A 27,866-nucleotide genomic window follows, 5' to 3' on the forward strand; every position below is an offset into this window, starting at 1 on the left:
ATTGAAGTGTAGGAAATATGTTTTAATTAAATTGTTTTTGAAGAATCAAACTTCATGTTTAACAAATTTTCTTATTTGCCGACTAAAAAATGTTTTCATATTTTTACATTTTAAAAGGGCAAACGAAAAAGTTGGAATACGTTGGCAAAATTGAGAATATTTTTCATAGCTGACATAATCTAGCGTTTATTGTTCCAGAAAATGAAATATGACTCGAACGTAACGGAATTACGACGTTTTCCTGTAATAAAATTCTCTGTTTGTTAAAGAACTTTGTACCCAAGGCAAACGCGAGTGCAGAAATTATTGAATTTACTATTGAAACATAGAAAATTCGCGGTAGGAAATTAATTAAATGTATTAATTGCGCAGAGTGGATTGTGGAGTGGATAGAATCGAAATAATGTGCATAATACATGTGAATGATCGTTATAATTTTGCTAAAATCATAGGTAATGGTGGTACGAGGTTCGATGCACGTTAACACGCTACTCGAAGCTGCGAAACGTTATTTGTCTAGGGTCGATTATTCGCGCGAACTGCCTCTCCCTAATTACTTCGCCCGTAATGGACTTCAAAGAGTGTTTCCCGCGCGATGAACTCGTGAAACGTCGTTAACCCTTCGACAGGGTGCGCTGCCCTTTTTCGAGCACTTCTTTTCTTTCATTCCCTCCTTCTCTCTTTTCTTTTCTTTTCTTTTCTTTTGGAACTTGAGAGATAATTAAGTCGGTTAGCTGGTTTACAATCTGAAACAGCACTTAATTGATATCGTCAACTTTCGATGGATCTATAAATCGATAAATTATCAACATTGTTTATTAAATCTCTTTGCTATTGATAAGATGTTGTTCGAGCAAACTCGAGGCAATCGTAATCGAATTAAAGGAATCCAAACGGTGCTCTCGAGTAACAAGTTTCTTGTTACTTTTCTTCGGGGTGGTTGAGAAATTCGTGAGTTTTTCCTCGTGAACGAAATTGAATTCTAACTCGGGAAGATGTACGCGATAGAAGAAAGGGGGGAGAACCAGTCCGAGGGACGAATAAAAGCAGGTTGATAAACGTTTATCAGGGTGTATTAAAAGTAGAGGGGTAGAGAGAAGATTGCAATTATCGTGAACCACGTTAAAATTAAATAAAATAAAATCAAGTAGACGAAAAAGGAGGAAGACAAAAAAAAGAAAGTTGGTAGAAGAATAAAAGCTCGTTTCAAATAAATTTTGCTTCAGATGCTGCCGCGAGCTTTTGATGATCCTTCCCTTTTCTTCGTGAAAGGAGATTGGAGAATTTTACGAATAATAAAAGCTGCTTGTTGAAAATAATTCTTCAAGTAATAACCGACCGGCGAATAATAACAAGGAGCTTGAAAGTTACTATTTAAGAGAGAAATTTTAATTAATTCGCGTTCGTTTATTTTGAGAAATAAAACGAGTCCGTCCGTTTGTGAGTATTCATTTGTTCGATGAATATTTTTAATGAAATACATATAGAAACGCTTTCTTTTTTTTCTTTCTCTCTCGTTTTAAGCGCAAATGTTTATACATTTTTGTTCAAATTCGTTGAATAACTTTATCGCCGACGCGTTGAATTAAAACAGGCAACGTTGAGTATAACGAAGCTTTAGTATTCACGTAATATACGTTCAAACACACACGCACACGTACGTAGCGTGCATTTCTCTTTATGAGTTCTGCATAGTCGTGAACTTAACGATTTTCCTGCGCGAAACAGATTCCAACGTTGAGAAATTCGTAGACACTCGACTCGTTGAAAATTCTCTCTATTTTCATCAAATAAATCTCTTGATACTCTTTCTTTATCATTATTTTCCTCTGAGTGGCATTTGAAAATTTCATATTTCCCACAAAAGATTATAATTCCACCTTTTTTCTTTTTTTCAAATAAAATTGTAAAAATCACCTCGGTGCATAAAAGTATCAGAACATTGTTCTCTTTTTTTTAATTTTTTTTTAGAAAAGGGAAGTAATTAAAATTTGATATTAATTTAGTCGAAATGAAATTTTAATGAAAATAAAATCACGAATGGTTCGTTGCTAAAAATAGATACGGAACGTTGAAACAATTGCTCTTTAATTACATTGTTAGCGTATTTCCTTCGAAAATCATTCGATCAGCCAGATAACGTATTACGTTGACAAACATAGTGGCGATTAGTGGGACGTTATACGCCAATGGTGATACAGGCGAGCCTGCAGTCTGTTTAAACTCATTGGCGTAACGTGGCATCGTGTTTCGCAGTGGTGCCCGTATGTAAATCGTGAAATTGTCTGCACGATTTGTGACTTACAGGTTGACAAATCGCCTCGGGCAAAATCACTCTGTACGCCGTGTGCATTTCTTTTTTTATTATCCCCGCATAAATATCATTTTCGTTACGTAAACATTCTATTTAATTATACCTCTCCAATTGATAATTAATTTTCTCATTAAAATTTAATGAGAAAATAAATCAAATAATATATCTTCGCGGTGTAATTCATAAAATAAAGATTTCTCTTTATTTCCATTTTTCATTTAATTTGCATTTCGATTGAATTCAATAATTACGTCACGATAGAGTTGCGAACGAACACTTTGTCCCACGATAAATGATGCATCGATTCGAATTTGTGGAATAAACTTTCAGCGAAGAAAGTGGAGGGGGAAAGAAAAATATTAAATTCGAGGTGAATCAAGGTTGCCTTTTCGACTTTTCTTTTTTATTTACGATTCTTTTTATTTTCACCCCCGTACAATGTGACGGAATAACGGAGAAAGGTGCAGAGAATGCATCCACCAGTGCAGACGCCTATGTACCGTCCTTGGCAGTTTGCCGTGCTGTGAAATAATTGTCTAGCATCGCTTGGTTACACGCTTCCTTGTACCGACAATATTTACCCTGCCTGCTCAGAGAGGGTTTCACAATAATAGGAAAAAAGGTGACCCTCGCTATTCAGGCCCAAAGCGGTTATTTCTCACTATAATTTAATAACGGCTTGTATTTTGATAACGTTATTATTTCATGCGATTTCAAAGAGAATCACCTCCTTCCTTCTCAACGATTTGCACGCATCGAAATAGTTGGAAGGAAATTAGCGTTTGAATAACGCTACCGCTATGCACACACATGCGCGCCATCGTTATTACTGTTATTATTATCTAGGTTTATTTTAACGTGGTCGCATTTAACGGTACACCCATTAATGATCAATTAACCTTAAATTTCGAATGAAATACACGTACCTATTAATTTAGTAAATTGCCTATTAATTTGACAAATGAATATAAATATTCATAAGCATCGGAATGAAAAATTTTAAAAATAATTAAATGAAATACAGTAATAGTAATTTTAAAAAAATTCATTTATTTTTGTATTTAAATAAAATCAAAGATACAAGTACGTTTTCAAAAACATTCTTCCATTCGTTAATGAAACACCGCGCTGCACCGTTGTATTTGCCTGTTTGTCGAAGGATTTTCGAGGGTTTTCACGGTATGCGGGTGGTAAGCTATCAAATCAATGTTAGAAACACAGCAGGGAAGTAGAGAGCGGTGCGTTCTCTGAACAGTCGGGTCTCGCACAATACTTGAACACCTTCGTCTGCTTTAGTTCGTCTATTGCCTATTCTAGCCCGGCTGTCTCGTGAATTTTCAATCGAAAGCCGCGGCTTTCGAAGTTACTTGAATATTAACCAGCCCGACGAGGGAATGACGAGTATGGATATTCGAAATGTTAGACATTGGAAAATCGATTGATTCGATAGGCCAGTGGATTCGCTGGAGCAATAAGAAAAACTTTGAAACGTGTTTTCGTCCTTCCAATGGTCTCGTCACGTCATGGGTGGTCGGTCGGTTGGTTTGGTGCGCGCGAGCGCGTCTTCTTCTCCTCTCGCATTGCTTCTTGCAATGTGTGCCCGTGTTTACTCGAACGTTATAAATTTAAACTTCAAGCTAGCTGTAAATATTTATGAACGCTCGAGTCGCAAACGGTAATAGAACGCGAGGTAAAACATGATTAAAGTACAATAAACGTTTGCAATTGTCGTTAAGGTGAAATTGTACCGACAAGCAACAGCTTGACAAGTGCTTAACCCTTTTAAATATTGGAAATTTATCATTAATTACTATCATTTTCTTCTATATTCAATACCCATTATTTTTACGCAAGATGATTTTCATCGTGCTTCCTCCAGTTCGAATTCAAACCATTTCGCATAATAAGATTCTCTTTCTAGACTGATTAATTTCTCTAATTTCTCTAATTCCTGTAATGATGTATTTCATCATTAAAACTGGGGTAGAACCAGCGCCATCCCCTCGCTCGGAGGGTGAAAATCCAGGTGGGAAAAATAATTTGAAATAACAGTTAGTTAAAATTACAACGAGCGAGAATAACAATGGACGTGGCTTTTCAAGGATCTTAAACAGTTTTAAACCTTCGACAGATTTTATTCAGATGTATGCGGAATATTCCATTGTATATTTTATACTACTCGAGTCGCTTTATTCCCATCACTGAGTCATAACGTGCTTGGTTGTAAAAAAAAAAAAAAAAAATTCAATATTCCGTGGAAAGGTGTAGTGGTGGGCAAAAAGGGGAAGAAAAAAATAAGATACGAGTTCTAAAATACGCTCTGCGTGGGAATAAGGAGCAATGGGTTGTACGATGCTTTCACGATAATAAATAACTCTGCTATTAAAGTGCACTTTTATTGCAATTTTCTATGCTAGCCTCGAATATATACTGTTACTTCAAGTTATTCTTATCGTTATTGGTGTATAATTCTTCATCCTTTTGAAATTATCATTTCTTCTATTAAAATCCTCCGTAAATTGAAATGAAATTTTTATCGAATTCGTTTAGTTCGCTTTGCAAGAGATCCAATCTATAGTATCATCTATGTGTACTTGGAATTTCAAACGTGTTATTAATGCTAGAGGGCACCGCTTTCCGTTGCATTAAATCAATCTCGAGCGTTATCATTGAATTATCATGGGTTCTCTATGATCCCCGGTTATACGTTTGAAATACCTTGAGTCTTTTTATATACCCATTACTATTTGACGATGTATACAGGTGTTGCTGCTTTTCTTAACCGCTTCACTGCCTACGAATACGCACCTAATTACACGGGACGACAATGACGAAACAAACAATGACGCGTTCTTGTACTGTATGTAATACGCGTTGATATATTGTACTTCTTTGTCGTTACAGATTCGAGATAAGCGAAGGAATTTATGGAAAAAATATGAAAACAAATTTTAAACGACGATAAAAATATAAAAATGATTAATGAACGAATAATTTGTACATTTCGTAATTAGTTCGGAACAATTACATTTAATTCGTAAGCGAGTTTGTTGAATATGTAACGCTTTGAGGGCGAAGTGAATTTGTTTGAAATTATAATTTAGTATAATGTAAGGGGAGCAGTTAATTTACAAAGAAACAGGCCAGTAGCCCTTTATTATCCGCAGGAAAATAATTAATTAGCGATGCGCTTTCGTGTCGGTTGTACAGCTGGTGCAATCATTCTTTGGCTGACTCAGCTGCTACGTAGCTGAAAGCGTTGTGAAGAAAAACATCAGTCGTATTAAAGATAGGCAACTGAAAAAAAAAAAAAAAAGAAAAAGAAGAAGAAGAAAATACGACGGGCAAATGGATATTGTTTGGCATCAATTTGAAGGAATTTCTCTCTTAATTTTGTCTGTTGCTGTACGTGTGTTTCGATGGCCGCCAGCGGTCTGGCAATTCCTTCTACAATATTATTCCGATGACTTTTAAAATTGTTTTTTCCAATTCAACGAAAAACTCGCTAATATCTGTGGAAATAAACATTAGCACGGCGATTGAGAAATGTTTATTGTCTTAGATATTATTTCGTTAATTTTTTAGATTTTTAATTTAAAAAATTTTAAAAATCTTAATTTTCTCAGGTTTTCTAATTCCCAAATGCTTGAGCCGCTGGAACGAAAAATTATTCAGGTTACGCTCATTTCCCCCAGCATTTCAGCCATTTAATGTCTCTTAAACTCCAACTCCGCTAAACCAACAAACGGCTGGCGTTTACTTGAAATTCAGATCGTAGATTCCAAATAATCTCGCGTTTGTTTCGTACGATATGACGCATATAGTTATAATTAATTACATCGCTATGACGTTCACGCGTGATAAAATATCCTGCACAAACCGTGAGATAATCGAAAACATAACTAAAAGGCCAGTATAAAAGTGATAAAGTAGAGATACTAACCGGAAGTATCTTTTACATATCTTATCGTAAAAAATCCATAAGAATTTTCATTTTCCTATATTTTCTCTCCAACCATGGGAATTTTAATTTCAATCAAATTTCTCAATTTTACACCTAATATTTCCAAGGAATATTTCGTCAACTTTTTAAACGTACTGTACTACCGGGCAAAGCTTCTTCGAGTAGAATTGCATGCGCGCGGGCATCCAGTGTACACACATACACGTTTGTATAACGAGTATCCTTAAAGCGGAAAAGATTAACAAGCAAGAACAACCGGTGAGCGTATTGAATTGAACACATCGAGCTAGGTCGCGTAAAAATTCACGTAGACATTAATAACCGAAGCATGCGAGCAAGCAAACAGGAACAAATGGAGCCTCGACGGATCGAAGAATTTCATTATCTCCAAGGGGTTATCTCGGGTCACCAAATAGCCTATCGTCGTTCATTCAGAGACCCATTTAATTACCAGAATTCCATTCAGCTTATGCCGTCACTTGGTTGCCGATTTACCGTCGTTTATTGCTCGTACGTGTACTTCTCCGCGTGTGTCCGCACGTAAACACGGGTATAGAGAGCAAACTGTTTCGGTGGGACAGGGAACAGGAGGTACAGAGATGAGAAAGAGAGACAGAGAAATGCCGTGGGATCGGAATTTCTCGAGAACATTATTATCATTTGAAATTACGCGAGCGATTCGATTCGCTGTAATGCAGTCGCATAATTTTCTGCCGAGTGTACAGCTGCTATCGTTTATGTACTTACTTGCACTGTGACGTACCGTACCTACACGTAAATAAAAGCATAGAAATTTATTAAATGGAGTGTAACGTCGTGGACGAGACACGAGCAACCAGAAGAAGAAACAAGTGTACGAATTTAATGTATTTTCATCGGTGTTTATATTCCCCGGAGCTTTTGGAGTGGACAGGGAAATGGCTGGTAATTATTTAAATTTAGATTTCGATTACCATTAGACCGAATATTTATAATTTTCAATTATTTATCACTTCAATGCTCATTAATAATCTATACAAAAAAAAAAAAAAATCAATTTATTACAGTACAAAATAACATTTTTTAAATTAGAATGTGTTAAGTTGTTCATAAAACGTGTATTTAAATTTTTTGTGAAACGACGAAAGGTTTAATATATATTATTACTATTATCGCGGTAATTTTTTTTTAGAAACTTATTAACGATCGTAACACGCCTACTCTCGACGTTTCATAAGGAATTCATAATTTTCGTCGAGCGTGTACGTGTACAATGTAGAGTTGTGTGCAGCTTCAAGTGGATACACATCACGATACACTGAAAGTTATTTATAATGCGCCGTTGGTCGTGGCCGAGGTTCAGACGCGAATTGTATATGATGGAATCGTGTGTATGATAGCTACCACTCGGGTACAGTACCGTGCAAAAGCTACCGGCTAACAATAAAATACAAACACACCAATATTATTCATTCGAATAATTAATACAATTAACGTAAACGACTAATTAATTTTAATTATCGTTTTTTTTTCTTTTTTTTTTTTTGATTCATCGCCAAGTTATTTGCCACTAGTTTGGACTAGTTTCAAATTTTTTTAATTTAACATTCACTGTTGTAATTAAAATTTACCGCTCGTTTTATTCAATCGTACAGTTCGATTAGTTTGCTGTACGATCTTGTCTTGGCCTCGTTACCCATCTGCTGTTATTATTGACGTTACTAATCCCTCTCTCTTCTTTCTCCTCTCTTCCTTCGTTTCTCCCTACTCTTCGTCTCTCTCTTCCTCCCTCGTTCAACTTGTCTGTCGTTAACCTCATCGTATTCATTTTATTACCGTGCTCGAGCGTTGTTATTTCATGTCTGCTAATTGTACTAATAAGTAGCGATAGGATCGAGCTCGTTACGTAGCCACGAATCCGATTCAATTCGAATAGAAAATTTTATTTCCTGCTATTTTAATAATTGCAAGTGGCTCGAAACGGGTTAGGTGAATTCTTTCACGGTGGTTGTCAAGAAATTTTTTGATCGATGTGTACACGGTTCGAATAGCATGTCGAGAGGACGGTGTAATGTTTTCGAAATCGAGAGGCATCTTAACTGGACAACCGGGGACGACATTTTAGATACTGCAACGCCAATAACCATGTTTCTTTTTAATATGGACCTTTAAAAAAATAAAAAATAAATTACTTTCCTTGTTCTGTTTACTTTCCGCGGATATTTTTATCGAATTCCTTTCTTTCCTCAGCTTTTATTCGTGCTGAAAATAACTAGCTAAGTTTTCGCGCATCCGCGTAGTCATTAAGGTAAAAAAGAAAATTTTTATGACGTGACTAACACGCGATGATAGCTTAACGTCTTCTTTCCTTACGGTCCGGTTTTATGTATCTTAATTATTCTAAAAATGAAATTTTACTAATCATTTTTTATCTTTTTTGTTTCAGGTACGGTGAACTTTCAGTTACTTACAGTGCACTATGCTCGAGTTTCCCGACAGGTGAGATTTTTAAGAGCAGCAATTTCATTTTTATGTACAATCGTTTGCTCTTATCTTCCCGTTGGTATCGAAACAAGTTGGTTTTTAAGCGAAACGAAAGAAGAAGACTAAGAGAAAAGAAAGAATGTCTTGCTTCTCGATTAAAAAGTTTCAACAAAAATGGATTCGTTGCGGACAGCGTAGAGAATTCAATTAAATTCTTATGAGTTCTTGTTTGAAGGATAAAAATCGAACGTTCCCTCTGTTCTCTATCGAGTCTCTCTGTTCCGGATACGGGTCAGGCAAGTTTGCATAAACTTGATAAAGTCGAGGAATCTAACTCTCCTTGCCGGGTTAAAAATTTCAGTGAACTCGTGGAACAGATAGAATTCAAGCTAGGAAAGAAGGCTGTGTTCTGGAATAATAATAAATCTGCCTTAATAAAACACTTCCGTTATTCAGCCGGCAAGTTTGCTTTAAAAAGAAACGAGAGACAAGCTGGATACAGAGAGCGAAGTGAAGAACTTGAAACCCTGTTTCTTGCTTGTTCCCAAAGTCTCGTGAAATCCTTCTTACTCGAGATATTATTAAAATCGAGAACAGAATAATTTCGGGACTAAAAAATATTTGTTATTGCCCTTAACTTTAAAAATATAACATGTAGGATCTGGCAGGGTTAAAAATTTATCTTAGACCTTTTTTTTTTTTTTATAAATAGCACCGTTTCATCATTTTTATTTTTAATTACCTATTTATTGCCCTAAAAAGAGTCAGATTTGGCCTTACCGTGATACTCGAATTGTTTTCAACTTTGATTCCTCCTTTTCATTGGTATTAAAAGTTAACCGTTTCGTTTGTTTTATAGCGGAACAATGCAATAAGCAACTCGTTTCGTGTTTATTACTTAACGTATAGTACGGAATAACACAATTGAACGAGCGATGAGTCATAAAATTCTGATTCGATTACGCTTCGTGACTTTCTCTCCCAGTGGTCGGTCGCTCGTAACACCGCATATAAAGGATTTATTAAATTGTCATCGAGATCGTACGAGAAAATGGAGATGATTTTATAATTGGCTCGAAATTTAACCTTGGAAAAATATCAGAATCGCGTCGACGTTGCCGCGATGTTCGGCTCGAATAATTTCGGTTTTATAAAATTTTGCAAAATTTCTCTTTAAAATATTCCGATCATTTTTCTAGTTTTTTTTTTTTTTTTTTTTATTATTTAACCATTCCGTCGTTTTGACGTCTCGACGAGTAATCTACTTTCACGAGAATATTCGGCTCGCTGGAGGACTTGTTACCCGCTGCACGTTCAATGGGATACTTAACCCTTTTATATTCAAATTACTTCGCTTGTTGGGGAATGGTTTTTCTTGTTACGCGTTGACTTGATATGCAAAAGAGGATATAAATATGTTTTTTTTTTTCTTTTCATATTGTAACTTTTTATTCTACAAAAAATTGTGTATCTTTTTCTCTATTACTTTTTATTAAAATCAATACTCAATATTTGGGAATGTTGATACGCTTCGAGCTTCGGACGAGATATTCATTTATTTCCGTTTTGTAAATTATTTTCAGTAACTCTCTGCGAAAAGCGTAATATTTCAACGAATTAAATGTTACAAAGACTCGCAACTATTTGGGCTGAGTATAAATAGAATTGCAACATACTATATCGTGTCTAGTGAAAAACAGCTGACACCAAATTGGCCGTGTGTCTTCATTGAATGTAACATCGCGTATAATAGGAACTGGGAGATTTTATTTCGCGAAATCGGAATAAACCCGAACGTTTCATCATCGAGCATCGTTATTAAACAACGGATTAACGAATGTATGGTAATAAAATGGCACGAATTTTCCGAAAGCGCGGCGGGCAAAGCTTGCGCCGTATAAAAGTGTTGGCTGTTGTGTTGGCTGCAATTTAATTACCGATCGATACGGCAATAAAACAGGAAATTAACTGTCACCGACGACGGGCTATGCTTGTGTGCGTCGTATAATTTATAGTCGATTGAATTGCATTTTTAGAATCCGACCGGTTATGAATAATTGTAGAAACAATTAACGTCTCTGTCCCTTGAAACTTACCTTGTTTTACGATCCATTTGCCGAATAATTTTCATTTTAATGCTGCATATACTTACAACGTGGATTGAAATAATGTATTGAATCTATAATGGAAAGGAAATTTCAGATCCGGTTGAAATTTATTGCATCTTCTCATTTTCTGAACGTTGCAACTTCGAATAATTCTTTCATTTTTGCGATCACCAAATACGTGGCTATAGGGATCGCTTATCTCTGCTTGCAGTAAAATATTGCAAGTCCCATCAAATATTTTCTTTTTTTTTTTTTTTGGCATTGGAACTATCCATAAAAAATCACTCGATATTCTACCAATTCATGGACAATTTCATCCATACTTCTTCGATCAACATCCGAAATTGCCTGCGCCTGTTATTAACGTGTTTGAATAATACCAGGTACATAGCGTTGGATCAATTTTCCGCTGGAAAATAGTGGAAACAATTGTCCATTTATCGCGACGAAATGTTCGCCGCGGTGCAAACAGAAATACGAGCTCGTCGAGTGCACAATAGCGTTGATTAGATAATCAAGTATTTATTACAACGATCAGAATAACACACGGTCCGGTCAGAGGCATAATGCACCTGGAAACGTGCGATTTGTGTCGAGGGAATGGGAAAAATCTTCGACGCCAATGGACAATGATTTATCGTGTCTCCATTTACGCAATTATCGTCGCACGGGCAGACACGATCAGTGTGTGTGCGCGTGTGTGTAGACATCGCATAACGCGTATTCGTTTGTACACGCGCTCTGAAACGAGGCGTAAAGTGAAGCGTAGACGTGGTATACCTGTTTCCACGGCTGTAAACATGCTAATTATGCAAGAGAGTTATGGTTTTGAGGTGGATTCGGATCAAAATCGTGTCACGTGATACGGTAGGAAGCGATGAAAAGCGTCAGGTGTTACACCTATGAAATGAAAAAAAAAGAAAGGTATCTTGGAAGAATAATAAAAGTAAGATCGTTTCGTATCAAAATAACAGAGAAGATGGAAGAAAATTCCTTGAAAGCGACTGACACACGATTCAAGAAATAATCCGAGTGGAAAAGGAAAATAAGGATAAAATTCTGAAGAAAAGATGAGAACGTAATGGACATACGGAGAGTCTTCGTTTACCTCTCATATTTTTCTCATTTCTCTTATCATCTGTGTATTTTTTCTTTCTCTCTTTGTCATCTCGTAACCAAGCAAGCGATGAAAAATCACAATTACACTCGAGATTTATAATCGATGGCAACAATGTACCTTCTGTTCAAACATCGTATTTTCAATTACGAGGCTGTTTCATAAACTGGCAACCAGAGAGGAAGAACGTATCGTGTCAAGGACATAAACTATGAACGATTTAGTAGTACCACATTGGCGCTGGCTGCTTCAGTCTGCCGTTAATAGATTTAAATTAGATATCCTTAACTCGTTTCTTCTCTGCTAGATAATGTTCGACGAACGTTGTCGTGTTCCTTCGCAATATTTAACCCTAGAAATTCGAAGGTAGAAACGTATACGCACAGGGTGCGTCATCCGTGTTGAAAGCAATTGAGAAGAACGTTCAAAGGTTGACGGAGCATTAGTGTGTCAACCGGAGTCCGATGAGGTAAACTATAATTGCGACACGTCGGGACGAGAATTTCTGCATTCTTTAAAGTCGAACCCTCCGACAGTCAGAACCGGTAACAATGAAACAGGTTTTACCATATTTCGTCTAACGCATCAACTAGGCAAGTCGAAGTAACGAAAGCTATAATTATAACAAAAATTAATTCTTTGATTAGCGAACAGTTATACGAGCACTCGCGAGAAAGTTACCGCGAATGATCCATCTGACGGCGAGAAAGGAAAACATCGGCGCGCAACGATATATTTCGACGCTTTGATGCAAGATAATCGAAGAGATAGAGCATTATGAACGCATACGGAATAACGTTTAATTATCAGAAGGGGAACATTGAATCTGTTGTGTGTCGGGAGCAAATCGAATCTCGATGTCACGATTCACGATCAATTTAATGCTGGCCTGGACCGTGTGTTTCCAGAGATAAAATTCGTGCTTCCCGATAAGAGCACCGATCAGTAAATTCGGTGAATTTCATTGTTCTCCGATGGAGGACACTGAAATTAGGGGAGAGGAATAAATCCTTCTGTTGAGGGCTGACTGATTGATAAAAAAAAAAAAAGGAAAAATAAAAATTGCAGAAGCAATTAATCGAAACACTAAAAGTATTGAAAAAAAAAAAAAATTGTATAGAAAGAAAAATCTGTTACACATTTGTTCGCGGTGTACAATCGTATACAGGTTTCGTAGAGAACAGGAAATCGGAGTTAGGAGAGGGGACAAGCGTAAGCGAGGCTGTTGCACGGAAATTACAGTGAATTACGGTTAATCAGATGGCGTGCATCTCACGCGTTTACGAGAAGGAAAGAAAGTAACGTTATTCACGGACACGGCCCATTAACCAAACGTTTGTTAATCGATCGACGTATGTTTCACCCGTGTACAGTTGCATTGAACATTAGGCGTCTCATTAGGACCCGGAGAAATTAACACTTCCGCTGTCATCAAGATTTTCACGATCCATACGTTATCATTTTCTTTTCTCGTTTGCATTATCAATTCCCATTGTCGGTTTTTGAAATACGAGGGTGTTTCGTTGAAAAATGTTGCCGGGTAAAGTTGATCATCTGGACAGCACATCAACGAAATTAGTTTTAACGATTCGTTAGAAGCCTGAGGCTTTCGTACGTGCGCCCTATTGATTGGTTATCGGAATAATGGCTGGTCAGTGCGGGTAATTCGCGTAGCCAGTGTTGGTAATTCGTGGTTGTGGTGTTGGTAATTCGGTAGTATCGGCGTATCGGTGCCCCCGGCGACAACTCGTGGCAGAATGTGCTCGTGAAAAGCGTTGTTAATACCGCATAAATTCCTCGCAACGATATTTATAACGTTGAAAATCTTTAGCTCCAATCTTCCACTTCTTCCGTGATTCTTTTTCACGACCGCGACCGATGTTACGCGCGTGTCGTGAAAATAAACATTCGCTGGAATCGTCCGAAGTTTAAATTCAGCGCCACGGAAGTCGATCATCCGTAATTCTCTTTCTATCGCTTAAAAGAAAAATTTATAGAAATTTTTATAAAAATTTCGGTAGCCGGTAATTTGTTAACCGAATAAAGGGGAGGATTTTATAACAGCAGGTTAACGCAAAAGTGCACTCGTGATTTAGGTACACGGATGACTAAGTCGAAATGCGATTTAACCATCGCGTAAATGGATGGTAATTGTTTCAATGAAGGGACACAGTGTACCGGAGCGTGTTCGTGATCAGGCAAATATTGGATATACAAGCTAGATTATTATTTGTTTTATCGGCTGTCCCAACGAATTTGTATTGTACTCCACCCCCCCACCCTTCAATGAGTGCACGTGCCCGATGACATGCACCTATGCACACGTCAAACACAGGGATAGGGAAAGAGTCGGTGAATCGTTTTTACCAGCGTACTATTCTCCACCCCTCACCCTCTGCAACCCCTATAAAATGTGTCATTTACTGGACACGCAATCGACGTAATTGATAGAATATATATTTTTTTCAAACTTACGTAAATCAATTAAAGAGAAATACCTTGCAGATAATCATTTATATAGTAGCAAACGAGATGCTCATTTAGAGTGTTCGAAGGAAGGATACCGCAAGAGTAATTCATATTAATCATGATGATATAAAGAAATAAAGAAAAGAAATTCTAAATGCATCGACTTCTGTAAATTCAAATCAGCATACAAAGTACAGGTTTAATGGGGAGAGAACATAAAAGACAGGAAGACCTTTAATGACAGCTGGAAATCTGGTCCCTCGATGTCCGCAGGAGAAGCGATAGCATCGTCGATATTCCCAATGCCTACGGTGAACTCGATAAACAGGTTTGCGTACGACGATGCAGATCGTTAAGGCACCATTGAAATCTGTATCTCATTGTTACTCACCGTTTATGTATCCCTTCCTTTCCGAACAACGTGGCTCGAATTCGATCGGGGATATTATTCAATCGGATGCATTAACTGATGTGCACCTCGTTGCACATTTTTCTAGGATTCTTATTTTAACCCTTGCACTTCGTATGTGGGTTGCACTTTAACCCGGATAAAGCGCTTGATGTAGAAAATTTATTAAATTTAATATTAAATTTTCAAGCGGGTCAATATTAAAAATTTATTTTATTAAAGAAAATTAATAACGATAGTAGAGGGAAAGCGGAAGGCTACTGTATTGAAATTTTCGAAACAGTGTTTCCTCGACGGTCTAATAAAGTTTCACGGGTTCACTATTAACGGACGAAAATGCAAATAGCCGTGCAGCTTGATTCGCGTTTACGATAATTATTTTGCGTTGTATGCATAATAACGAAGCGACTGCGTGCATGCGTGCACTCGAAAAGTTGCCTGAGTGGAACGTATACCGAGTGACACGCTACAACTGAATGCATGATTCATGTGCCAATTATCGTTCGCACAGTTAAACGTGTTTTAGTATGTAACTTCTATACAGGGTGTTGAAAAATTATAATTTAACGAGTCCATCTAAATTAATTAATTACCGTACGTGACAGAAATATCTTTAACGCATAATTATCGGCTCAGGGAATTAAAAAGCTTAAGACACTCGATACCTTTCAATAAAGGTAGAATACCTAGTCCTGGCAGAGAATAAACCTGGCTACGCCAATGTAACGAAGAAGGGGAAAGAGATGTGTAAACCAAAGAAAAAGATAGACTGTGACCCGAAAGAAGATACTAAATGGGCTAGTAGGAGGGGAAACGAAGGGGGATAGATAGAGACAGGTATAGAAAAGGTAAGAGAGGTGAAGAGAGAGGATCAGATAGAGTAAATAAATAGATGAAGAAGGATGAAGTGAACAGATGGAGTGAATGACGGAACAAGAGGGGTGGCAAGTGATGCTAGGGATAGTGAAAGAGGCAAGAAGAGTACAAAAAAAAAAAAGAAGACAAATAGACGTAAATTCAGACAAGGTGAAAGAAAGAGAAAGACGACGAAACAATGAGCAACACTTCATTAAAGTGTGCGGGTGTACGAATATACTAGGTGTTCAAAAAATTTGGAATTAATTAAAAAAAATTTATTATAACTTTCAATTCATTTGATACATTTTACATGGTAATTACGCCAATGTTTCATTGTCTATTCGTTTCTCTTACTCTTTTATTTCACCAGCTTACAATGTCTTCCTCGGTCCTCTATTTTTTATCCTGTTTCCACTTTCGACCAGCTCTGATTTCTTCGTTTTGTTTCCTCGGGAAGAACATATGTGTGCCTGTCGTTCATGATGCGTGCATATAACAGAGAACAGAAGGCATACACGATGAATATCATACTCGGTAAACGAGTTGCACAAAAAGCTCTGTAAACGGCGTTGCGTGCGCAGGAATATTGGAATTTTTCGCTGTCGATGGTATCTCCTTTAAGAAGGTCCCCGGATGGTGGGGAAATTCGCTGGAGAAAATTACTTTGGGATTTCTGCTGATACACTCTTCCCTTGAATTACGGAGATATGGACTTTATAGGGAGAGAGGATAAACTATTATGGAGGATCGCTGCTTTATTGTTTATTCAATAATTTGTCTCGGTGATGGGTACTTTTTCTTTTCTTTTTCCCTTTAGCCTCTGATAAATATTGATATTACTTAATTTTTTTTTTTAGGTCCTATTCTATTTTATTCGGTCATACGAAAAGAATAACAATTTCAAGAAATTATGTAAATTTAGATTTTCATATTCTTAGCATCTGTTTTTTAATTAAAAAATGGGGCTAATTATTTACACTTCCGTTTATTTTCTTTGCACATCCGGTCAATGCTTTGTGGGTAACTAGTTCCTCTGATTTGCTACCGTACCGACAGTAGATATACTGGGTCAAATTCTGAACACTTTGAATACCGCGCTGATGTCATAACAAATCCTTTCTATTAATAATATCATTTCCGGTAAATATAGTATACTATTTTTATGATATGTTGTACGAACTTTCAAGTTTTTATTATTGATTAAGTAAGATCGTTTTCGCTAAAATAGATAATGAATTCTAATTAAAATTCATAGGCGAAAGCGTAAAAATTTTAATGAAGGTAATTAATTTCTTTTTCGTAATTTATCCGAGCGGTTTTAATTCACGGCTCCCAGTGAAAATATAGTCAAAAAGTATCAATTTTATGCACGGAACATAAATTTTATCGAACGATCCTTCTATTATCTGGAATATCGTCAATAACGTTGGTCTTATTGTCGCCTTTGATCCCTTGATCCGATTCGATTCCTAAGGAGAAAGCGATTTTATGGTACGTTCCTAATTTATCGAACGTTTTATAATTCACAAGCTGCTTCTTTTTTCACCCTTTCCCGTCCGGTTATTAACGTGATTTCATTCGATTTGTAGCCCGATTTAAAAATAGTCCGAGGTGTGCAGGTTAAATATTGAAATTCCACCAGAGGCTATATGTTTTAGTCGGAATAACATTCTGAGTGACATTAAACGCCGGCCAGATCAATATCTGCATTACGCTCTCTACAGAGAACGGGCTCGTAAAATAAATCTCCTGTCTGAAATGTTATTATTACTCACTCGAAGATAGATATTACAGAGTTAATACTTAGCGATCCTTGTGATATCTTTGATCCACGCGTATCGTAATTGCAAATAACCATAGCCGAAATTGAAAATATGTAATTAAATCCAGGGAATACTTGCGTTTCGTTATTAACGTTATATTTTTCGAGAAATTCAACGTCACGTTTAATTGACGTTTATTTTACCAATTAATAATTAACAATCTTATTTTCTTTATAAATTTGTGGTTATGAAATTTAATCAATTTCTTTCCGGTTGGTGCGCGAATAATATTTATAAAAGCCCAAGTTTTTATTTATGCGGGAAATGGAATGAAAATAATTTTTTAATATTGCAGCATGAAATATTTTCGTCCCACGATTCTATGTTCTCAGAATTATACGAGATTTATCGTTACAAAAACTCGTTATTCAAAATTTTATTACCACCCCCGTGTATGGGTGAAAGCATTTAAAAAGCACCATTTTTATTTACAAAGGAAATTAAATTGCAATAGTTTTTTAATATTACATCACGAGATATCCTCTTCATCACGATTTTATATTTTAAGAATTATACGAGATTTACTGTAACAAAAATTCGTTATTAAAAATTTTCAGTGTACACTGCTTTCGCTGAAATTAAATATGAACATTTTTAATCATACATTTTCACGTGCACCGTAAAGAATAATCTAAAATGTGGAAAATGAATAATTTTGTATTGGTGCAATCGTTTGAAAGGCAATATTTTTATTTGCAAAGAACATGAAATTCCGGTTGATACTCTTTTAGCTGCAGTAACAAATTGAGTTTTAACCTTTGCACGGCTAAATTGTTTGAAAACTTGCAACTGAGAGGGAATTAGTGTCCATCAGCGCATAACTACTGTATATACTGCATGATGCATTCGAGCTTCTCCCACCCTTGTCTACGTTGGTGTTAGTAGGACGATGGTTAGGGGGGGTGGATACGACGATACAGGGCATCTGTTTTGTATGTGCAGCGTGAATTTGAACACGTGTTTCATTTAAATATTTCTACCTGAAACTCGAACGTCGCCGCCAATTTACACGAAATACTATCCACAACCAGTAGATGACAATCGTATGTAAAAATTTCATTCTGAGCAGTGGATTCGAGGTCCATAAAATTTTTCAAAAATTTTAAATATAGAAAATTTTGTATTTATTTAACTGTAGAACAGGAACGCAGGTCACGTTGAAAACATGGCCAACATTCAACTAATCAATAACGTTACATTTAAGTTCATGCGTTATTCATGAACTCAAATATGATAATAAATATACAAATAATAATATCTCGTGATTAACATACCAAAGCATCGTTGATTATAAATATTTGCTCTAATTTAAAGATTAAATTATTTTCTCTTTTTTTCTTTTCAATATATGTTTTAATATTCATAACAAAGATAGCGGAAAAATTGAATTCACGATGTAATTAAAATTCAGAAAAATAACCCGGTAATGGTTGGGTTCGCGATCTGTTTAATTAAAGCTTTAATTAAGAGCATTCGAAATACACGCGACCGAATAATGAGATCGTGAAAAATGATTTTTCCCTGTTACGAAAAGTAGTCGAACGTAGGTGAAATAATGTAATCGTAAAATAAGAAGATTATATTGTTTCTCCAAAGTATTATCAAATGATTTTTCATTCCCTCCTGAAGCAACGTTAATGGAAAATTCGTGTGTACGTCGCAATATTCCATTCTCCCCCTTGTTTTAATGCAATATCGTATTCGAAATGCGTTGCAACTTCATTATGCATCTCCGTTCTCAATTATGCAACTTTGTCACAGAAATTCACAGACGAGCCAGATGACAGTGTTGAATTTTCATTGTACATTAAAATCCACTGGCGCTTTACAGAAACGAGAACAAAAAAAAAAAAAAAATGTGGAATTGTTTTAACGTTAATTAAACTTTATTACGATGTACTAACCTGGTTGTTTATACAATTGAATATATACATCACCGGTTTGGTTGGAGTGGCTCTAAACAACACGGTGTCCTCGACTAAATCGAAAATGTGTTACGTTAAAGCGTAACAGAGGGATACAAATCAATCATGTTAACGTTTACCAAATTAATTACACAACCGTGTAATTCTGTTGCGTTTTGGACGGGCTTGAAAATTTCCATTCGATCTCTAGGATTTCGAGTTCGCGATCAAATACGAATTCGTGAAAAGTTAATTTAATCGCTCGATTTTCATAGGGTTATTTTTCTCAAAATAGAAAGTTTTTAGAGGAAAACTTTCTCGACTCTTTTCAACGCGTTACATGTCAAAAAGGCTCGCTATTTCAATACGTACTCTAGCTTCTGTTCGAGAAATAGGCCAAGCAAATAACTTTGCATAAAATCGATGAGCACAACGAAACAACCTAACTTTGCCGTAGAGCGTACATTTTTATTTTTTTTTTCTTTATTTTTCATGTACGCGTTCGTTGCAAATGGAATGTACAATGGGTGAAAAAGGAGCATAGCCGTACATCTAAATAACAGCGGTGTATAAAGCTTAGAAAATATCGAATATTGTGGAAAATAAATTTTCATCCGAATAATGCTCCGCGTGATCCTCTTGAAATATCGTTCCATATCTGAAATTACATCGTCGATGCGTATACAGTTTGTTTATTCAAGTTCACCGCTCGAAGCGAACTTAATTTCCACGTCATTGTATGTTGCTCTAGAAAAGAAAGAGGAGCAAGCGACGTGAAACGAAATAAAATTGGAACAAGCTTTTCAGAAATAACATCGCGAAAAACAAGTGTTTGCTAACCGAGTCGTACGGTGTGCGAACGTAAAAACATACGGAAAGAAATGGAGTCGAAACGATAAAGGGATTAAAAGCTGCGAAATTCGACGTACAGGACGTTTCAAAACGCGCGGCAAGTGTTTTTGTTTTCACGATCACGCGTTTTGAATCAGCTTGTACACCTCTGTCGAGGAAAAATACAGGTACGAGGAGAGGTATGCGTATATTCGGTTCATTTTATCAGCTCACGTGTAACTACCTGTCCGAGCTGCGGTCAAAACGTACAAATTCCTTCCCCACCCTTGATCGCAGGCTACCTCTGTTAATTTATTGTCTCCGTCAATGACAACTGGCCCTAAATAATAACTGCCTCGACTTTCTGCTCCTCGTTGTCCCTTTCTTTCATGCATACTTAAGATTATAAACGTTCGAGCAAGAAGGTGATCGTACACAGAGAGGGTTAAGAAAGGGACAACGAAACAGCTGAGAGAGACGAGCCGATAGGATGAACCCGAGTGCATAAGGAAGATGGATAACGGAAAAGAGAAGGAGATGGAGAACGGTCGAGCAAGCATATCCGGTCGTTGCCACGTCTAGAGCTCGTTCACTTGTTTTGTCTCTCCCCACTTGCTGTATCCACGTGTTAGGATGCATTCACACGGAAAGGCTGCTTTTGCTCGTAAAACCTGCTTTCCAGTTTCTCAGTTTGTTGCGGAGGGTTAATTGATGTTAGACACAGGGTTAAGTCGTGATACCACCGAAGTATCGGTACTTGTACTCGTCTAATCGTGTCAAAAGTAACGACTCCGTTTCATCGAAATTTTTTCTATAATCATTACTTTCAAAGTTGTCGAAATGATTTTTTTAAAGAATAAGATTGTATCGCTTTTACTTGGTTTCACTTTGCGTTTCAAATTAACAGCATAAATCCTTGAAGAGTCAAGGAAAGATAGTAGGTCGAGGATAAATTGAAACTCATCCAAACTTTGCTCGTCTTCAATCTTTTTACTACTGTTGAAAGTTGAAAAAGTACTAAAATACATTTTTATGAATTTCAACAAAAATATTTACTTGTACGTGTTTGTTAATACAAATTTAATATCCACTGTCAGACATGAGATATTAACTTTGAAATATTAATAAATACGTACATCCAATTTGATTTTTGACACGATATTGAGATTGATACGTAACGCAAACATTTGCTTACATTTTTTGTTAATGAAAATTTAATATCCCCCCCGGGGGTCGGAAATATGACAATGTACTCTGACGATAATATTTCGTGAATTCATTTCTTCCATGGAACGCGTACCCTCCACTGGCTACGGACAATACTAAAACCGTTTCGTTAAACTAAGGTATTTAAGTGGAAACCCTGGGTCACAGGCAGGGGGGAAAATAGTGAAATTACTCCGGAGGTAATGTTACACGAGGCATTCTAAAAAATGGAAATTAAACCTTACAAGGGTATTACAATTACCAAGTTATTTTTATCTCTGACTCTTTCGTGTACTTAGCTCTTTACAAACTACCAGCGAAATTTTCATAATTAATAAGAATCACTGATTTTCCTTTTTTCCTTCTTTTTCCACGATGTTACTGGTGTCGATGACAAAAGGAAAATCAATTTCGATGTAGTTTCAGGTTAGGTAGGTAAATTCAAATTCAACAATCCGACATTCATGAACAGAAATTACATTCAGTTTCGTTTCACCGTGTAACAGCGTGGTTCATTAAAAAGCTATTGTGAAATAATGAATCGCTAAAGTACGGTTTCAACCTTTAATTACAATCCATAATACGTGCTGATGATCGTAAAATTGAAATAACAATGATGAAATGAATGGAGAACAAAAGATGTTTAATCGAATATTGAATTATGTTTAATTGAAATTAAAGAAAAAGAAGTGTACGATAATTCGTTAATTATTATATTAATATTAATCAAATTTTATTAACTTGATGTGTTAATAAAAACATGAAATTTAGCCAGAAACAATTTACAAAATTTTGTACCACGGTACACGTCACTTTTCTTTTTTCATGTTATTTTCATATTTTTCTTTTTGTGTATTTTTCTTTCCCGTTGTTCTTTTTCAACGCCCTCTTGCAAAAGCCTGTGTCCTCTAACCACTCTTCTTCCCATTTTATTTCTCCATTTTCCTTCTTCCAGTTCTCTTCTTCTTCACCTTTGCTTTTTCCCTACTTCTTCGTTCCTAGACAATATTTTACCAGCTTTCAGGTTGCTATAGTAACCACTCACGACTTGCAAGCTCTCGAAAGCCCGCGTGCTTCTCTTTTCATCTACAAACCTATATCCCTTCGCGATTTCTTTTGACCATTATGCAACGATTTGTCCCTGTTCCCTTCGCTACCCTCTCCCTCTTCTTCAGGCTTCTACTAGAAAATTTCTATAACAGAAGTACGAAATTGTTGAAATTTTTCTACATATTTTTCCCACCTGACAAATGAATATATCTGTCTTGTAGCGGAGAGAAAGAGGGAGAGGAAATGAACGATAGAGACCATAATGCATTACGTTCCACGTATTCTTATATGCTATATACCTTAATACGATGGGAATTGAAAAGATCCAATGGAATGTGTGTACAGGTTGTCTCAAAGAAAATGTACAGCTGGCCTTTGCCGTAGTCATCCCCTTCCCCGTAGATTTATTAATATCATCAAAATTAAGATTTTGAGAATTTCTGCTTCCTGTTAAGTCTGAAATTAATTTGCGAGAGAAGTAACCTGGTTTCGAATCTCATTGACTTCTTTTTTTGTAATGTACAAAATTGCAAATATACAAGGGCTTTGCATTTAGAAAATTGCTTTTCCACGAAGAACCGAGACAATTCCGTACGGTGAAATGAACTTTTATAGTAATTAATGCAAATTACTTTCGTTACGGTATAATTTATTTTATCTTTTACCTACTGAGAAATAATTGCAATTTTAGGCGATGCATTTTCCGTTCCTTCGCGATAAAGAAATATTTTTGATTGATATTTTCTAAATATTTTTAATTAAGATCGGGATATTTGAACTTTTAATTATCTGACCTCGACGAGAAAAATCCTTTTAATCGCGTAATTATGTACGCTTCATCGGATTAATAATTTCATTTTCAGACGTTCGTTTTCGTTGCAGCGCGAACAAAAACGCGCTGAGAAAGGGGATTAATTATCTTAATTAAAATTGCGACAGGCGACATTTAATGTTCGTTACTGTGAATGTTATTCTAATAAACTGCACCAAGTAATGAGAAACTTTGAAATTAATAATAACACGTACCAGTTTATTCATTAATTCTTTTTTCTTTCAAAGTACAAGTTTGCACAAAATTTTTATGTTGGCTTTTTAACAAACTGAAGTTTATTATTTTACATCGTGCTTTTAAAATATAAATCTCTGGTATATCAATGAAATTATCATAATGATCATCACGCTGAAAATTTTATATCGACCGAAACACGTGCTCTGTTGCACTTTGTCGGTGCTGCCAGCTTAATATAACTCTTTGCGATAAATATAGCGTTGAATACCACCTCCGTGTGGTCGTTTCACATCCTACCACCAACAAATTTTATTTATAAATTTTCATCAACCCAATAGAGAAGTTGGAAAATAGAAGAGATTCTGAAAAGGTAGGAAGGTAGAGAATGGTGTTTGTTTAAAAGCGTAGGAGCAATTTCATCGAACGATATTTATTATTCGGCCAGTTTTGTTGGATGATTGAAAAACAGAAGGGATGTTAATAACGTGCAATTGAAATCGAGCAGACGAGGAGGAAGAGAGAAGTACAGCTTTTCCATGGATCGATCGAAGCGTTGAGTGGTGGTTAAAATACGTTTGTTCATCGGGGCTATTCTACTACTGTCTCTCTTTATTCAGCCACCGGGTGCATTTCGCTATCTTACAGAATGGCCAATAGATGCATTCGACTCGACCGCAATGCTCTCTAGTCCTGTTCGACGTTACTTTATACAACTTGAATCGAATTAAATCGGAGCACCGAGGGGTCCTAACGAGGCGAACGTTTCCTTTAATTCACTCAAAATCAAATTCTCTATTGTCCTGTCGATAGAAAAGTCCTGTTTCGTTGTTGCATCAAAGTGGCACAAGGTACCCTTCATTTTTAATTCGATTACTCTATCACGTTTATTAATAATTGTAATTTTATATTCAAATCGAATTTAATATTCGATATATTGTTTCATTTTAATGACATGCTATCGGTTTTAATTAGAATACATAATAAATTGATAAGCTAATAATAGATGTGGTAGGGATGCTGTTGATTCTGTACAGAGACCGAATTAGACCTCGAACAATTTCAAGTACATTATGCAAATTGTAACCCACGTCCCCGATCATTTATAACTGCAATTTATGAAATTGAATTTCCAGCGCAACAATGTTGTACTCAATTTGATATATTTCAGCTGTAGTAGTTCTTTAAATTAAATTGAATGGCTCGTTCGCGATTGGTAACCTTGTTTCAAAACTCATTTCACGGGATGTATAATGAGTTAAGCACGATTATTGAATAGGTAGCTTTTAATTACTTTTCAATCGAGTGAATAAATTTTTTACCAATGTAATTTTGTTAAATTATAAAATTGTTAAGATTCGGGACTTTTAATGGGACGCGTTGTTTTTGGGACAGCCTGTATTCGTAAAAGGACGCTCGTAAAAAGTTTTTTCCTTTCCAAAATGAAGCGACACTTAAACGTGAAAAGGCTCTTTTGAAGCAGCCTGAAGTTTGTTCGTATTTACGAGATTTCAGGCTGGACGTCATGCGGAATGAAAGATTGAGAGCACGAACAAAGTAAAGGGGTAATGTAAGAAGAGGAAAGGGAAAACGGTCTTGAAGAACGAAGAAGAGGGAAAGAAAACACGTTGAAGAGGGGAATGAGGAAGCGCGTTGAAACTTTTCTGGTCAACTGATCGTTGATTTAATCGAATTAATAGTGGAACAGAGAGTAAACTTACAAGGAGAACTCGATTAACGTCCTGATAGTATTTAAATGAACTCGATATTTTTCAATCTTTTTTACACATACCATAAAGAAGACCATGAATTATTATTTATATTTTACGAGCGTCTCAATTGATTCAACGCTCTTTCGTTTATCGTTTCGATTCTTTTTTTCTCTTTTATTAAGCAACATAAAATAATACATAAGAACGTTTCAGTAATTCAGGTATTACTTGCGTTATTCCCTGGCGAGAAAATAAAATTCTGTATTTTATCGGGAAAGTAAATTAAACTCGAACTCTGCTGCGAATACTTTTTCCACTTTCCCAAGTTTTCAACTTCTCTAAAAATCCCAGGGAACATTGAGAACGCGATATAAATTTCAATCGAATACTTTTCGTGTTACGCCTCCCGACCCTCTGAACTTTTGCTTCGAACTGTACATTTATAACTTAACTCTTGCCGCTCCTACATTTCATAGTGTTCAAATAACGCGAGAAAAGTTTTTGTGTTTCGATAACAATGTAGAAATACGTATAGGTCGGTCCATTAACAGGGGTCATAGAAAATCTTGATGATTTTAAATCCCAAGTACATTGAATAAATGCAAATTTGTAATTTCGAAAGTAACAAGAAGGAAAAAAATAGAGTTCAGTGTGTTTCTGGAAAAACACGTTGTTCTTCTGTTCCGTTGTACCACGAGGCACGCGCCAAAGGCATTGTTCCTTTTTTCTTTTTTTTTTGTACCGGCCGGGAAACAAGAGTGGCTTTTCTTCCACGTGTAAACGGGACTTTATGCGTCGGTTATTCATACCGTCTCGTGTGTGTACGTATATACGAGTCAGTGTCGTCGTACATTTACGCCTCTCATTCATACAGGGATAGAAGAGATATAAATACGCAGGCGCGTTCGCGAACACGTGCACGCAAACATTCAACGGGGACACGTAACGACCGTGTAAAATCTCTCCTCTTCTTTCTCACAGTACCCCACCATTGCCACCCATAATACCCCTTCTTCTTTTCATCCATTGCCATCTCTCCTCGTCATCGTTGCCTTTTTATTTATTTATGGAATACATTCCGAGATTCAATTTTGTCCTCGTCTATACTCCTACTCCCTCGACCCCCGTGTTTGTTCATTTCGTTTTATATTTTTCATGTTCATGCTGTTTCCTGCATTTTCTTGCTCCCTTTTTGCGGTACCTACCTATGTATACGCTCTCTTATTTGTCCCGAGTAAGACACGTCGCTTTGTCGATGCTCTTGTTTGCCGAGTGTGTACCATCGTTTGGTAAACAGTTTTAAGGAATGCCAGGCAAGCGTGTCTATAGGGAGTTTCAAAAGGGAGGCATCGAAGGGAGGAGCGAGAGAAATCCTGAAAAATTCGAGGGTTCGAAAATTAAAAAATAAATTTCATCAAACAGAAATTGTAGATCAGATACGATTAATAATGAGGTATAACAGTATTTTCGTTTGGTGCTTGGAAGCTTGAAGGCTTGAATTTTGGTGGCCGCATACGTAAGCGGATGCAGCGCGATTAAACTTTAAAATGCAATTATCTCAAAATAACTGTGCACGGCAGTTAGCAAGTCTGCGCTCAGTAGGGCAACGTAGCCCTTATAATTGCTCTGAATTAATACATCAAACAGCTGTATTATCTACTAGCAAGTGCTCTATATTATACAATACAGCTAGTTGTAATTTCGTATTCCGTTTGAGAGTCTAACAAAATTCTCGTCTATTGTACTGAAAGTAATTTTAACTCAGAATCAAGTATCAGTAATGTTTCAAGATACCATTAAGTATCTCGAAACTTTCAAAATTTCTCATTAAAATTTTCGAAATATTAATTGAATTAATTGAAAACTTTTGCGACAGAGGGTATCGAATAACCATCGCTAGTCCCGTGATGGTGTACCGTCTATTTCGAGAATTTCGTGTTCTGACAGAGCCGTTGAAGAGGTGGAATGAGCAATAACGAAATGGAAGTCGCTCATCTCGATTTTCGCGACCCGACATTCGCCGAGTATAACCATTCCCGATACGTGGCCATTTTCCCTTGTTCCTTCGTAAAAATTGTCCCGAACCTCATCGACTCAAAGTAGCATCATTTTTAGAAATATAAAAAATTCTCAGTTTCTAAATTTAATCCTTTAAGCATATAATTTTTCAAATTTTTTTTTTTATATTCCAAGGTTTAAAAAATTTCATATCTCCGAAATTGAACCAGTTGGACGACTTTCTCTGTCGAATAGTTTCGTCGCGAATTTTTCGCGTTTCTGTAAAATTCCCGGAAGTATTCGAGCTTCCTGTTCCGATACGCTTCGATTTCGAACTTTATTAATTAACTAGACTTCAGCTTTTCTTTCCGGCTCGCTCGAACGAAACAGAATGAATTTGTAACTGCATTAAACGAAAAAATTACTGTTTTCTATTGGGGGTTTGCTTTCACCGTTTCTCAAGTTAGTAAATAACAAAAACGGGATTGAATGCAATTTCACAATCCAGATCGCAACAACTTCGACAAAGAGTTGTTTGTTATGCCTGAAAGCTGTTCGAATCGTATCGAGTGGTTGCAAATTTTTAATGGCCTATCCGGCGTTCTTTTAATAATAACTTTGAACGTTCCACGAT

General features: G+C 36.3%; 1 protein-coding gene and 1 long non-coding RNA gene across 5 annotated transcripts in view; one reads left to right on the plus strand and one right to left on the minus strand.

The window, feature by feature from the left end:
- LOC117604966 (uncharacterized) overlaps positions 1-27,866 on the plus strand; it is a 100,945-nt gene that overhangs the window by 37,072 nt on the left and 36,007 nt on the right. The window contains exons 2-3 of one of the 4 annotated variants that reach the window (XM_034325623.2): positions 5,219-7,202; positions 8,704-8,756. The exons of 2 other annotated variants lie outside the window; for them this stretch is intronic. In XM_034325623.2, coding sequence (XP_034181514.2) covers positions 7,196-7,202; positions 8,704-8,756 — 60 coding nt within the window. In that variant the 5' untranslated portion in view covers positions 5,219-7,195. The remainder of the gene's footprint in view (positions 1-5,218; positions 7,203-8,703; positions 8,757-27,866) is intronic. One more of the 4 variants, XM_034325622.2, reaches the window with a different exon arrangement.
- LOC117604973 (uncharacterized) lies at positions 22,411-22,943 on the minus strand. The gene is made up of 3 exons (XR_004581539.1): positions 22,816-22,943; positions 22,561-22,659; positions 22,411-22,464 (listed from the first exon to the last, which is right to left on the minus strand). It is a non-coding gene; the product is annotated as an uncharacterized LOC117604973 (long non-coding RNA).

This window comes from Osmia lignaria, chromosome 5 (genome assembly GCF_051020975.1).
Source record: "Osmia lignaria lignaria isolate PbOS001 chromosome 5, iyOsmLign1, whole genome shotgun sequence".
Lineage (NCBI taxonomy): Eukaryota > Metazoa > Arthropoda > Insecta > Hymenoptera > Megachilidae > Osmia > Osmia lignaria.